This window comes from Chiloscyllium plagiosum, chromosome 27 (assembly GCF_004010195.1).
Source record: "Chiloscyllium plagiosum isolate BGI_BamShark_2017 chromosome 27, ASM401019v2, whole genome shotgun sequence".
NCBI lineage: Eukaryota > Metazoa > Chordata > Chondrichthyes > Orectolobiformes > Hemiscylliidae > Chiloscyllium > Chiloscyllium plagiosum.
This window is the reverse complement of record NC_057736.1, coordinates 11,858,826-11,874,014: the sequence shown is the minus strand read 5'-3', so window position 1 is coordinate 11,874,014 and position 15,189 is coordinate 11,858,826. Positions and strand designations below refer to the sequence as shown.

Below are 15,189 nucleotides of genomic sequence, written 5' to 3'. Positions count from 1 at the left end.
CTTTTTTCCATATTGCCTCTGCTTCACCCATCCCCCCAACCCCCACCTATTTTGTCACATAGCACTGGCTTCAGCCTTGGTCATTCCCAGCTCCTAATCTCCCTAAAATCTCTCGATGCACTGTCATTATCACCTCGTTATTGCTACCTTTGCTTCTGGAGCCATGACTCACCTTCTCTCAGCCTCGTATAAATACCTCCCTTTTCTCCCTTTTTTTACCTTTGACAAAGGGTCAGTTTGACTCAAAACGTCAGCTCTTTTCTCTCCTTACAGATACTGCCAGACCTGCTGAGATTTTCCAGCATTTTCTCTTTTGGTTTCAGAGTCCAGCATCCGCAGTAATTTGCTTTTATTTATTGCCCTGTCCCTAGTTGCCCTTGAGAAGGTGAGGGTGAGCTGCATTCCACCTGCTGTGGGTTGACTCACAATATCACTGGGGAGGGATTTCCAGGATATTGACCCAACGACAGTGAAAGAGCGGAGATATATTTCCAAATCGGGATGGTGAGGGCCTTAGTGGGGAAGTTGAAGGTGGTGGTGTTCACATATATCTGCTGCTCTTGTCTTTCCTGATGGAAGTGGCGTGGGCTTAGAAGGTGCTGTCTGAATATCTTCTATTTCTCCATAAACTCTGTGTCTTATTTCCATTTTAATAAACTTGCCAAATTAAGTTTTTCCTTTTGTTGGATGTTTTTGGAATGTGTTTCCCAATTTACTTGAAGCTTTCCTTTATTTGTTCAGGGGATGTGGGTGTTGCTGGCTGGGTCAGCCTTTTCACATTGCCCTTGAGAAGATGGTGGTGAACTGCATTGTTGAACTGTTGCAGTCCAATTGGTGTAGGTGAACCATTGGTTTAGGGAGGGAGATCCAGGATTCTGACCCACCGTTTCTCCACATGCCACAAACTATTTTTGGTTTGGTTCCTGGTCAGTGCTAATTTCTTCCTGTGCAGTTGTTGGATGGTATCCGTGATTCTGGGTGATTGAGGAGAATCATTAAATCACAGTACCACCGCATGGGGTAGAATTTAATCTAGGTCACAGGGTTCCTGGCTACCTGCTGGAGAGCCAGCTGAGAGGCTCACCTCACCCCTTTTGCTCTAGCCTTGTCTGGAAACCCAAATCATCTCCCCAGCAAACCAGCCTTCTTTCGATTGACTCTGTCTAAACTTCCTGCTGCCTCGGGAAAGCAGCCAACATCATCAAAGACCCCTCCCACCCCCGTTTTACTCTCTTTCACCCTCTTCAATTGTGCAGAAGATACAAAAGTTTGAAAATACTTACCAACAGATTCAAGAACAGCTTCTTCCTCACTGTTATCAGACTTATGAGTAAAACTGTCACATATTAGAGTTGATCTTTCTCTACACCTTCTCTGTAGCTGTATTTTTGTATTCTGAATTCTGTTCCATCACCCTGATGTACTTATGGAAGGTATGACTTGTCTGGAACCAGACTTGCCGAACCAGAGGACACAGCTTAAAAATATGGGGTAGACCATTTAGGACAGAGATGAGGAGAAACTTCTTCACCCAGAGAGTGGTGGCTGTGTGGAATGCTCTGCCCCAGAGGGCAGTGGAGGCTCAGTCTCTGGATTCATTTAAGAAAGAGTTGGATAGAGCTCTCAAGGATTGTGGAATCAAGGGTTATGGAGATAAGGCAGGAACAGGATACTGATTAAGGATGATCAGCCATGATCATGTTGAATGGCGGTGCAGGCTTGAAGGGCTGAATGGCCTACTCCTGCACTTATTGTCTATTGTCTATTGGTTAGCACACAAAACAATGCTTTTCATTGTATCTTGGTACATGTGACAATAATAAATCAAATCAAAGAAGGCTGCCAGGCGATCAGATGTCAGGAGGTGCCCATTGATCCTGGAGCTGAGGTGGGTGTTTCACAGCAGCCTGAAGAAGGGTTAATAGCCAAAATGTTGACTTCTCCATCTCCTGATGCTGCCTGGCTTGCTGTGTTCTTCCAGTCTCCTGTTTGTCTACTCTGCATAGCAGCAGCTGCCCACTGCCTCTTGGTGGTGCTGCCTGTAGTACACCCATCACAGCTCTGGGATCAGTGAGGGGACCCTGGGGTGGGTGCAGTGTGGCAGCCCCAGGGTGCAATGAGGAATGTCAAGAAACAGAGGGTTCCAGATCTCCCTCCCGAAAGCAATGGTCTGCCTAAGCCAATTGGACTGCAGCTCACCACCATCTTCTCAAGGGCAATGTGAAAAGGCTGACCCAGCCAGCAACACCCACATCCCCCGAACGAATAAAGGAAAGCTTCAAGTAAAATGACAAGGAAGTCACAAAAGCTTCTGAATGAAGCTCAGAGGAACGGATTCTCGGCTGATTCTGTTCAGGGGATTTCCAGCTTTTTTTGGAAGCATATTAATATTGGACATTCAGATGTGTTAAATGGCTAAAGGTACAGACTATGAGGGCATGGATAGGGTAAATAGGCAAAGTCTTTTCCCTGGGGTCGGGGAGTCCAGAACTAGAGGGCATAGGTTCAGGGTGAGAGGGGGAAGATAGAAAAGAGACCTAAGGGGCAACAATTTCACGCAGAGGGTGGTACGTGTATGGAATGAGCTGCCAGAGGAAGACGTACATACAATTTTTTAATATCATAAAATAACAACTTAAAACCATTAGTTCGTAAATGTGCAGACTATGTGGGCATTTGGATGGGTATATGAATAGGAAGGGTTTGGAGGGATATGGGCCGGGTGCTGGCAGGTGGGACTAGATTGGGTTGGGATATCTGGTCGGCATGGACGGGTTGGACCGAAGGGTCTGTTTCCATGCTGTACATCTCTGTGCCTGTATGACCCTAAGTGACCTACAGGCTAGCTGAGGTTCGAACTCTGGCTTGAATTGAGTTGGATGGTCTCAGGGATGTTGATGGAGAGGGGAAACAAAGTTCTTGTTCCTGTTTGATGGTCAGTGAATTCTCCAAAAAAGATTTGTTGTAGGCCCCAGGGGAGAATGAGATTGGGCTATGAAGAAGCGTTGAAGCCTTCCACAGTTCAATTTCTTGCTGGGTCAGCTTCAATGTAAGTAATGACACCCAAGAGGTTTTGAAATGCATGGAACGAAATCCCAGCTTTGCTTATTGCTAATAGGTTTGTCACTCTCCGGGGCATTCTTGTAAGTGGGGTGATTTTTTTTTGGTCATGCTGCTGTAAAGACTTAATGACCCAAATGCATTTGCACAATTATTTGCTCCTTTGCTGACTGGCCAAACTGTACAATGCTAGCAAGCACAGGAGGATTTTTTGCTTATCATTTCAGATATACAGTGCCCAAGGTTTCTTTCACTTCTACTCAAATCAGATTCACTCCAGTGATCAAAACAGCCCTGTGTTGTGCTCCAAGACTGATATTGATTATCCTTGGTGCCTGACAACCTCAGTTAAGGAGTCAGATACAATGAAACACTTATGATTGTATTGGTGTCTCTTAAATCTGGCAGAAATACATGGACGAATTGTTTCTGAAAAGATATGACATATCTTGAAGCAGGTGTAGAGTTCCACACTTTAGAATATCGTTTAAAACATATTAATAATTAATTTTCGCAAATCACTGGCCTTTGAGATTCAGGAAGCTTGTTTAATTCTGTGCAATAGATTACAGAGGATGGTTCCTCAGCCTGTGAACACAGGAGGCAAGACTGGCAACCTGCATGTGGAGCAATCACTAAACGCTGCAAAGTTTGACCTTGCGCTACATTGGGAGGTTGGAGAATTTAAATAAATTAGACAAGTTTCTGCTTTAGCTTGTGGTGTCCTTCTCTCATTGACTGACAAAGCGTTCCAGATTTAGAGATGAAAATAGACCTCCCCTTCCCCTTTCTGCACCACTTCAATTCCTGGGTTCCCTCTCCATATTCCACCATTGGATTCCTCTCTACTGCCTGCCTTTCTTTTTCCATCTTTCTCCATAATCATTGTCAAGCAATAAACTGTGTCTCTTATAATGATCCCATGTCCCCATAAATGAGGGTTTGCAGAAAGCCAATGGAAGGGGTTCATTGCTGTCTGATGACCAACTGGTGATAGATCGCTTTGGTGGAGATGGCACAGTAGGTGCCTGTGTACTAGAGGCTCAGGACCAAATGAATTCTGTACTGCATGCTTCATCACTTGTACCTGAACTAGAACAGTCCACAGCAGTGTGCTGCTGATCACTGACTGTCCAGTCAGGCTCAACAATCAGGTAAAAACCTTACTGCGGATTGGGAACTGACAAGGGAGTTTGCCCACTTGATGCTTGATAGCATGACTAACCAATATTGCTGACAATGTGAAGGTATTATTGAAGATGTGTTTCATTGGCTGGAAAAGTACTTTGTGTCAGTATGCAGCCACAAAACGGAGAGTGCAAGTATGGAATGACAGATCAGCCATGATCCTATTGTATGGTGGAGCAGGCAAAAAGGGCCCGAATGGCCTCTTCCTTATCATCTTATGGTGTCACAAATACTCAAAATTCTGTCTCTCATGGCACACAGACAGGCACAAACACACAGATGCGCGCACACACACACACACATAGACACACACACACATACAGGTACACAAACACACAATCACACACACAGAGTCACAAACACACACATAGACACATACCACACACACGCGTGCACACAAACACATACACACACATGCAGATTACCAAGTGAAGGGAAAGGACAGTTTAGCCACAGTAGAGGTATGCGTCTAGAACCTTTAAAGATTGAAAGGGAGTGTAGTTCAGTGACTTGACTGGCTTCAGGCTAAATTGAGTGGTCTGGTTGTTTTGACTCGTGATCTTCTGAATTCAACATTGAGACCATTTAAAAGAGCAATGGATGATTGGTCTGATCTTCTGGATCAATAGCTGAGCAGAGTTCTTTCATTAAAATCTCTGCTATTTGTGAAGAGAAAGAGAGTGAAACAACAGAAAATAGGATTCAATAAAAAATAAGATTCAATAGAATTTGGGTGGAGAGACAAAGCAGAAGCAAAACTCTCTCTTAGCTTGTCCATTCGGCTGAGGAAAACATGTGCATATAACACACTGCCCTCTTCAACACATCAGTCATCCAAAATGATTGTGTACTTCAATTATACCTTGATTTAATCAGGTCTGAGTTCAATCGATTAGGATTGATAGTTTGTCGCCATGGAGTTGTGTATCAGAATGGACATATGATTCACTCAAGTTCTTTAAGGTCCTTGCCTTTAATGGAGTTTAACAGACTGCCACCCAACCCCTCCGTCCCCTTAATGTAATTGGAATGCAGAATGTACAACACTACAAACTAGGTAGCCAACTTGACTAGGAGTTCAAGTCACTGTAGACTGTGTTTCAGAAGTCTGTCTTTCAAAGGTCAGCTTATGTTTGCAGCCAGTGGAATAGCTTCTTTATTCTTACATTGAACATGGGTGATGCTGCAAGATCTAAATTTGTTGCCTATTCCCAATTGCCCCTTGAACCAAGTAGCACATTTCAGAGTTCAATTAAGAGCCAACCAGATTGCTGTGGTCTAGATTCAGATGTAGTCCAGACGGAGTAAAGATGGCAGAATTCCTTCCCGCAAGGATATTAGTGAACTGGATCCAGAAGTAATCCAGAACCCCAGCCCAATAACCTAGGGACATGGATTTGACAAATGAGAAGTGATCTCAATGAAACTTATACAACTCTTACAGGGCATGATAGAGTGGGTGCAAATTTCCCCATGTCATGACTCCAAGTTCAGGGAATATGATCTCAGGAGAAGGCAAGGCCATTTCAAATGGAACCAATGAGGAATTTCTTCACTCAGAGGATGGTGGATCTTTGGGGTTCTCTGCCTCAGGAGGCTGTGGGAGCTCAGTCATTGAATAAGTTGATCAAGTTGACAGAGAACAATATGTCGCTGGAGATAAAGTGAGTGTATATGGAGACATGGAGATTGTGTGGGCAAGTGGTGTTGAGGTATGATCAGCCATAATCTAATTGAGTAGGCTCAATGGGCTGAACAGCAAACTCCTGCTTTTATCCCCCTAACAGTGGGAAATGTGGATAAACCATGTGGCTTCACTCTTACAGGATACATCTGTTGCTAAGGTTTGGCTCAGTCACATGGTACTGAAACTCTCTGGGATTAATTCCAGCAAGGGTATTTGCCAGGTACTGAAGGCACATTCTCTCCCCTTTTGAACAGATAGAAGATCTATAAATGTCGATTTCTCTGCAACTCGCTTCACAAAATTTAAACTCGTTGTTGTGTTTCTGAGCATGCCAGGTGCCATACTGATCAGAAAGAAATCCTATTCTGCACAAGGTTCAGTGCCAGCTGGAAAGGGAAATCTTGGAAATGGGAGAAAGCGAAGGAACCCTCTCTAGAAATGAGAAGTGTGCTCCAAAAAGTCAATAATAACAAAATGCAGTCTTTGTCTGTCTGCAGGCAGGACATATGGAGAACTGTAGAACTTGACGCACATGCAACTATCAACTGTTGATGGTACTGGCAACATTGGGGGAGGGGGTGTGAGCAGGAAAAAGGAACGAGGAAGGTGCTGGTGGAAGAACATGGGGAGGGGGAGTCAGGTGGCAGCATGGGAGTATGTAGGCATTGGTGTTTGGGTAGAGCATGGAAGAGGGGATTGGCATGAGGATGGTGACATGGAAATTGTGGAGACATGATGAGGATATGGGATGGAATGGCAAGGGAGAATGGGGCATGGAAGGGATGGTACAGAATAGAAATGAATGGGCAATATGGGGGAAGGTGCCACAGAAGTGTCAATGTGGGAGAGACAATATATGGAGGAAATGTTGGCATGGGAGCATGGCAGATGGTATGGGATAGGGAATGGGATGCAGTGATTTCAGAGAGATAAATGGAGGGGTAGGTATGGTAATGAGAGGGACAGAATCATAGAATCCCTACAGTGTGGGAACAGGCCCTTTGGCCCAACAAATCCACACTGACCCATTTCCTCTACCCTATATTTACCCCTAACTGATGCACCTAGCCTGCACACCCCTGGACACTACAGACAATTTAGCATAGCTAATTCATCCAACCCGCACACCTTTGGACTGTGAGAGGAAACCAGAGCACCCAAAGGAACCCCATGCAGACACAGGGAAAACGTGCAAACTCCACACAGACAGTCACCTGAGACTGGAATCAAACCTGGGTCCCTGGCACTGTGAGGCAGTAGTGCCAACCACTGAACCACAGTGAATGGCATGGGAAGGTTGGAAATATATGTGTTTCAAAGAAATTTATTGCAATAAATTTACAAATTTCAGCCCAAATCATTTGTGGGCTCTTATGTCAATATTGAGTAAAGTTTAAGTTCAAACTGTAACAGTGAACTTACTGGATGCCTTGGTTGGAATTTTGTATTTTTCCTTGTCTCATTGTGGCTCCTGTCGATTGGTCAATCTCACTTCATTGAACCAAAATCATAGAATCTCACAGCACAGAAAGAGGCCATTCAGCCCATCACATCCATTCCGACGGTACGTGGAGCTGTCTGATTAGCCTCAGTCCTTTGCTCTTTCCCCACAGATCTGCTTTCCTTCAATTTCATTTTGAAAGTCATGACTGAATGTGCTTTCTGGCAATGCATTCCAGATCAAAACAGCCAGATGTGTTATAAAAAAAAAATTCTTCCTCATGACCCCACAGGTTCTTTTGTTCATTATTTTTGGAAACACTCTGGAGTCTCCTTCCAGATTTTTCCACAGGAAACGGCGCAGGGTGAGGAATGGACTGTTCAGTGGCTGAACAAACAGGACACAGCCCCATGGTTTCTCAATTGTTCAACCCTCTCGTTGGTGGAGCTCAGCTTTTGTTTTGTTTTCAGATGTTCTGATAGTTTTATAGGGTAGGCTTCCTCTTAACATAGCTTTACCAAGTGATGATTAGCCCAACGGCAGTTTGACTTGGGGGACACTGCCTAATCAGGTAACTTAAAAAACATCAATGAGGTGGGAATTGCAAGTTTTTTTGTGCAAGAAGCCTTAAAGAAAATCATAGATTATCGTCAAAGCACAAACAAGCGTGATAACATCTTTTAGACCTGAATTTGCAATTCTGACAAAAGCCTGTGCCAAAAGTGCTGGCACCCAATGAAAAGGAAAGCCAGATTAAAATGATTTGACCATAATCAGTCAAAATTGCAAGATTTGACAGCGATCTTGTCTGGTTGGGTGATTTGGGTACACGACAATAGTTTCAAAGAAAAAATCTGTAGCCTTGCATCAGCAGTTAGCTTAATGAGACAGGCAGGGTATCTGACCAGCAGATCAAATTTAAAGCAGTGTACCCACTTTAACATAAGTGACTGCAAATGAGAGCAAGTTCAAAGACGATTTTAAAGCATTTGTCAACAGTTACCAAGGCGACAGGAAGAGGGAAGGTGAGAAATGACTGGGAAAAAGGAAGAGCAAACAAGAATAATGTAGTTGTGGTTGTTGGTGGTCAGATTTCTCAGCTCCAGGACATGTCTGCAGGAGTTCCTCAGGGTGGTATTCAAGGTCCAACCATCTTCAACTGCTCCATCAATGACATTTCCTCTATCACAAGATCTGAGGGAATGACCTTTGCTGATGACTGCATGATGTTCAGCACCATTCATGACTCCTCAGAAATGGAAGTGGTTTGTGTCTAAAAGCAGACAGATGAGGTGAGAGTGACAACCCTTGACATAAGGCTGCATTTGACTGAGTGTAGCATCAACCTGCCCTGGCAAAACTGGAATCAATGGGCATCAAGGGGCAGACTCTTTGCTGGTTAAAGTCATACCAGGCACATAGGGAGATGGTCATAGTTGTTGGATCTCCAGGCCATTGCTGTAGGCGTTCCTGAAGGTGGTGTTCTTGGCCCAACCACCTTCAGCAATAACCTTCGCTCCATCATAAGGTCAGAAGCGGGAATGTTCAGCACCATTTACAACTCCTCAGATACTGAGGCAGTCAATGTTTAAATGCAACAGGATCTGGACAATATCCATGCTTGGGCTGACACATGGCAAGCAAGATTCGCACCACACAAATGGCAAGCAATGACCATCTCCATAAAGAGACAATCTAACTACAGCCCCATGACATTCAATGATGTTACCATCACCAAATCCCTCACTACCAAAATTCTGAGGATTATCTTTGACCAGAAATTCAATTGGACTTGCCACATAAACACAATGGCTACAACAGCAGGTCAAATGCTTGGAATATTGCGGCGAATAATTCACCTCCTGAATCCCCAAAGCCTGCCCACCATCTACAACGCACAAGTCAGGAGTATGATGGAATAGTCCCCACTTGCCTGGATGGGTGCAGCTCCACAAACACTCAAGAAGCTTGACACCATCCAGGACAAACCAGCCTCTGCTTGATTGGCATTACATCTACAAACATTCACTCCCCCTACCACAGACACTCAGTAGCAGCAGTGTGTACTGTCTACAAGATGCACCACAGAAATTCACCAGAGATTTTCAAACAACACCTTTCAAACCCACAAGCTCTTCCATCAAGAAGGACAAGGGCTGCAGATAAATGGGAATAACACCAACTTCAAGTTCCCCTCCAAGTCACTCAGCATTCTGAGTTGGAAATATATCACCATTGCATCACTGTCACTGGGTCCTGGAATTTTCCTTAATGGCATTGTGAGTAAACCCAAGGCAGGTTCAAGAAGGCAGCTCAGCCCCACCTTCTCAAGGGGCAACTGGGGACAGGGAACAAATGCTGGCCCAGACAGCGATGCCCACATCCCACAAATAAATAAAGAAAAACTTGCATTGATAAGCAGCGAGAAATAATTGCATATCACAAATGTCAGGCAGTGACCATCTCCAACAAGAGAGAAATATTCAACAACATTACCTTTGCCGAATCCTGCACAATCAACATCCTTTGGGCTACAACTGCCCAAAAGCTGAACTGGACCAACCATATAAACACAGTGGCTTTAGGAGCAGGCCATTGGCTTGGAATTCTGCAGCAAATAACTCACTTCCTGACTTCTCAAAACCTAATCACCATCAACAAGGCATAAGTCATGAATATGATGACATATTCCATACTTACCTGGATGAGTGCAGATCTAACAGCAGCCAGAAGCTTGTCGCCACCCAGAACAGAGCAGTCCACTTGATTTAAGCTGCATTTAATACCTTCACTATTCTCTCCCTTTACCACCACCATACAAAGTGACAGTCTTGCCACCATCTATAAGATACAATAAGTCAGCAAGGATCCTTGGACAGCAGCTTCCAAGCTAATAAACCTTACCGCCTGAGAAGGACAAGGGAAGCAGATACATTGGAGCACCATGACCTGCATAGTTCCCTCCAAGTTGAACACCATTCAAGGGCAATTAGGGTCAAGCCAGTGAAGCCCATATACCATGAATGAATTTTAAAAAAAGGCCAACCCATCAACTAGAGCAGAAGTAGCCTTTAAGTTAAGATGACGAAAGTGAGGACTGCAGATGCTGGAGATCAGAGTCAAGATTAGAGTGGTGCTGGAAAAGCACTGCAGGTCAGACAGCATCTGAGGAGCAGGAAAATTGATGTTTCGGGAAAAAGCTCTTCATTCCTGATTCATTCCTGATGAAGGGCGTTTGTCCGAAATGTTGATTTTCCTGCTCCTCAGTTGCTGCCTGACCTGCTGTGCTTTTCCAGCACCACTCTAACCTTGACTCTAAGTTAAGATAACAGAGCCTTAAATTAATCTTCTTTAAATGGACCAGATTCCCAACGACTGTAAACAAAGGTCCTGGATGAAGAACAGATTTACATATATAAAGTTTTCTTCCACTGTCAAGAATGAATTTTCTTCTTATAAACCTAGATAATTTTCTTCTTATAAACATCATTATAAAGGATTCAATGTTTCAAGTCTCGAATGACTCTTCTTCAGAATTTTGGATCATCCTGCATTCGAAATGTTAACACCGTTTCACTTTCTCCACAGTTGCTGCCAGACCTGCTGAGTTGCTCCAGCATTCTTGTTTCACATTTCCAGCATCTGCAGCATTTTGTTTTGATTACAAAGAATTTTCCGGCCTCTGTGCTAGGTTGCGAGACAGCGACGTGGTTGGAAGGACAGAGAACTTGAAAATTAAAGGCGGTAAAATAGGAATCTTGGAAAGGAGAAGAAAATATGGCCTCGGTACCAACAAAAAATAATGCATCAAAGAAAATACAGACAATATAACACCATAAGCAGAAGACGTAACTTTCCTTTCAACAATTAACATGATGTTCACCATGTACAGAAGATGATTGTTCCTTCATGAAATCACTCCAGCACAATCCCTCAGCTTCAACTATTTTCAGCTGCTGTTTGACATCATGAACTCAGGTGTGAGGTTGCATTTTTGATTCATTTGCTTGTCCTCAGATAACGAGATAGTGTGTGGCCCCATCCAGGCTTGGGCTGATAAGTGATGAGGAAAATTCACACTCCTGAAATGTCAGGGAACAATCGAACGCCAGCATGAGACTATAACCAACAAATTCTCATCCACAGCATCTAGAGGGCAGCTGGTGAAAATACGGCTCGAATCACTGTTAACCATAACTTCAATACGTGCCTTGGCTATAACGGCAGGTCAGAAACTGGTTATATTGCAATGCATAACACACCTCTTGACTCCTAAAAGCCTCTCCTCCATTTACTCCTTTTCCCAGAGTTGAAATGTCTAACACAAGGGGGCCTGCATTTAAGGAATGTGGGGGAAAGTTCAAAGGAGATGAGTGGGGCAAGTTTTTTACTCAGAGAGTGGTAAGGTGTCTGAAATGTGCTGTCAGGGTTAGTGGTGTAGGTGGATACGATAGGGGTGTTTATGAGACTTTTAGATTCGCATATGAATAAGCAAGAAATAGATGGATATGGACCATAGTCAGGCAGAAGGGATTAGTTTAACTTGGCGCCATATTTGGCACAACATTGAGTACTGAAGGGCCTGTTCCTGTGCTGTTCTGTTCTATGTTTTATGTAAGGAAAAAGTGTGATGGAAAATTCTCCAGTTGGCTGGGTGCAGGGTGTTGGTCGCCGGCACATTGAGAGTGTTAACCATTCCCCAGTGTGTTCAGCCTCAACAAGGCCCAGGCATTGTTCATGGACCACAGGGAAATTAAGGCTTTTGCATGGTTGAAATGTCTTCATTTTAAACCCAATCAACAAAGTATATAATTTACCAAAACACCCTCCACCCACCTCATTTTGTGTAGGCAGACAAACATTCAAATGTAATAGATTGTTAAAAGTTTGATAGACTCTACTTATACCTCAGTAAAGAAAAATAGAAGGTGTCCTGTTTTCTTCATTATCTAGAAGGTGTTGCAAATTAACTGCTGGCTAGTTTCCTGCACTGCTCTTTGTGATATTCACGACCAGAGATTTCCAGAAAATAGTTACTGACCAGGTTTTAAGTGTAAACATAGTCACATGTGTTTCAAAACCCATGATACATAAGATTTCAATTTTAACTGAGGCAGGACAGTAAAAGTAGTAATTTTAACAAATTGCAAACAAAGTTATTTTAATTACCATTTTTCAATTGTACATAGCAGATTTCAGAGTATTATGTAGGCTTTAATAAAGTCACTTATTATTCCTTGAGTTTTTCATTTTAAAAAAAATGGCCTGTTAGGCACGTTTCTGAAATCTGTTGCTAACTCTCTTCAATCATGTGGCGTGTTTGTCATTGTACATGACATCAGGATGTCAGATTCCTTCCCTACCACACTTGCACAATTTATTGTAAGTTGCTATTCAGGAACATCCTAGCAGCTGTTCCAGACAGATAGATCTTTTGCCTGAGAAATGTAGATAAAGGAGTCAAGGGTCATTGCTTTGGTCTTATTTTTGAGGCATGATCACCCATTCACAGGAAGAGGTACTCTGCACTTCCACGAATTGTGGCTTTACGACAAAGGAGCAAATGCGAATCAGTCATGAAATTTAAAACAAAATCTCGCTTCACAGGTTGCATTTTGCACGTGTGCTACAGAAGAATAAATGCTGTACAGCTGTCTGATCAGCAAGGTGTCGCGGCTCCTGTACCCAGTCTTCATTTCCCTGATGATACAGTAGTGACCAGTGCTCCGTGTGAACTTGTCACACTTAATAGCATCTGACCCTGAGAAATGATGAATAGTCTTAGCCACTGGGAGTTGGGGACGTGGATCTCTGCTCACATAATGTAACAGTTGCTGTTAGTTCCAATGGGAGCAAGCAAGAGCACATTCCTACAAATCAAGAAATAGTTCTGAAAATGAAATCACTCCTTTAAATTGGAAGCCACTTTAATAAAATTCTTGCTGATCATTTTTGAAGTATGAGAAATTGTAAAGTGTTATTGGAACAGTGATTCCATTTTTACGTTTGGTCTTTAAGTTGCATGCACAATGCTTTCATTTCCAATGACAAGCATTCAAGGGAAGAATCAAAATCCTGTACTAGAGTCATGCAATTTTTAATTGGGAATGGGTTTAAATGATTTGTTCCTGAATCTTAAGTATTATAAAGAGTGGGATATCAGCAGACTTGCTTGACTTTGCACAGTCCCTCTCTGTTGTGTTCTTTCTGTTTCAAACCTACTGTTCAGAGTCTTCTATGTCAAGGACCACTGCTACTGAAATAGACCTCCATGATATCACAATAGGGCAGCTACACCTGTCTCCGAGGGTGATACCACCCAATAAAGCACTGACAGAATCAGATCTTTCTTGAATAGATACTCACAAGCTCAAACATATTTTCATGGTTTGGCTTGTCTGCAATAATAAAATTATTGCTAAACAAGGCTGAGGTACTACTGGGTAATCTTTGTATCTCAGAGGTTTCACTGCAACTTTCACGTTGTGATTTGGTTAACAACAGACCTCAAAATTACATCTTTATGAATACACACGAGAGAAAATCTTCAGGAGCAGGGACTAGGCAGCATAAAACGCTAAGTCTCAGACCAAGTACAGTAATCTACATTGCTCATTGTGTAAATAGGGAACTTACATAAGTATATTACAGTGGCTGACATCAGACATCTCAGTTTACCGAGCTGAATTCTCGTTGAGAACAAGGCAATTACTGTATGTGACTCGGTTACTGGTACAATGTATTAGTATCCAGCCACCCAATCATAATGTGGCAACAGTAAAAGTCCGTGATATCAGTCAACAAGATATAAATGTTCCAGTATACATTGGTTTTGCTGTTCCCATTCAGGCTGTTTTGATTCTCAACTCCCTTGTCTGCGCCACTGAATTGTCATAAATCTAGCTGCAAGCTAATTTAGAGATGGAATTTCCCATGGAATGTCAAGTGGCTTGTGGAGTGTTGTCAACAAACCGAAATTCAGCGCATTATTACATGTTAGTCTCTGTATGTGTGCATGGAGTAAAGAGAACCTTCAGCTTCTGTTGATTGCATACAGTGCTCTATAACATTGCATTGTCCATTCGAGCATTTCATATCTGGGTTACACCCTGTTGCTCGCCATGCCTGAACTCTGGAATGCTTCCACTACACATCATCGCCTCTGCACTTAGCTTTGTGACTTTGTGTCATGCTTAGTTTTATGATGCTCCTGTGAAGCATCTAGGAACATTTCATCATGTTAAAGGCATTAGATAAACACAAGTAAGGTGTTGTTTCTTGAAGCCAATCCCATGTATCTTTCAAACAAATCCCTGTGCCCAAATGGTTAAAAACAGAGTTCAGTTTCTTACTTTTTATGGGGATGATAAGTTGAGGGATGACGGGAAGGACCTTTGTTGCACCATGCTCCAACAGATCGTGGACTCCTTGTCTGGCAAAAAGTTCATATGGATGGGTTGTCTCACAAAGGCCGTCAAAGAAAAGAGGCAGGTAGTGATGGTAATCCAGTTTTTCAATTTCCACCTGGAGAAGAGAGCAATAAGTAATTAATCCGTCAGGAGCACATGGTCAGAATTATAAAGGCTTTTGATAGAGTAAATAAGAGGAAACTGTTCACACCAGCAAGAAGGTTGGTAAAAACAATGACTGCAGATGCTGGAAACCAGATTCTGGGTTAGTGGTGCTGGAAGAGCACAGCAGTTCAGGCAGCATCCGAGGAGCAGTAAATTCGAAGTTTCGGGCAAAAGCCCTTCATCAGGAATACAGGCAGAGAGCCTGAAGTGTGGAGAGATAAGCTAGAGGAGGGTGGGGG

At 43.1% G+C, this 15,189-nt stretch overlaps 1 protein-coding gene across 2 annotated transcripts in view; it reads right to left on the bottom strand.

Annotated features, from left to right (window-relative positions):
• pacrg (PARK2 co-regulated) overlaps positions 1–15,189 on the bottom strand; it is a 299,906-nt gene that overhangs the window by 96,586 nt on the left and 188,131 nt on the right. For both annotated transcript variants that reach the window (XM_043717409.1, XM_043717410.1), the window contains exon 3: positions 14,729–14,900. In XM_043717409.1, the coding sequence (XP_043573344.1) occupies positions 14,729–14,900 (172 nt within the window). The remainder of the gene's footprint in view (positions 1–14,728; positions 14,901–15,189) is intronic.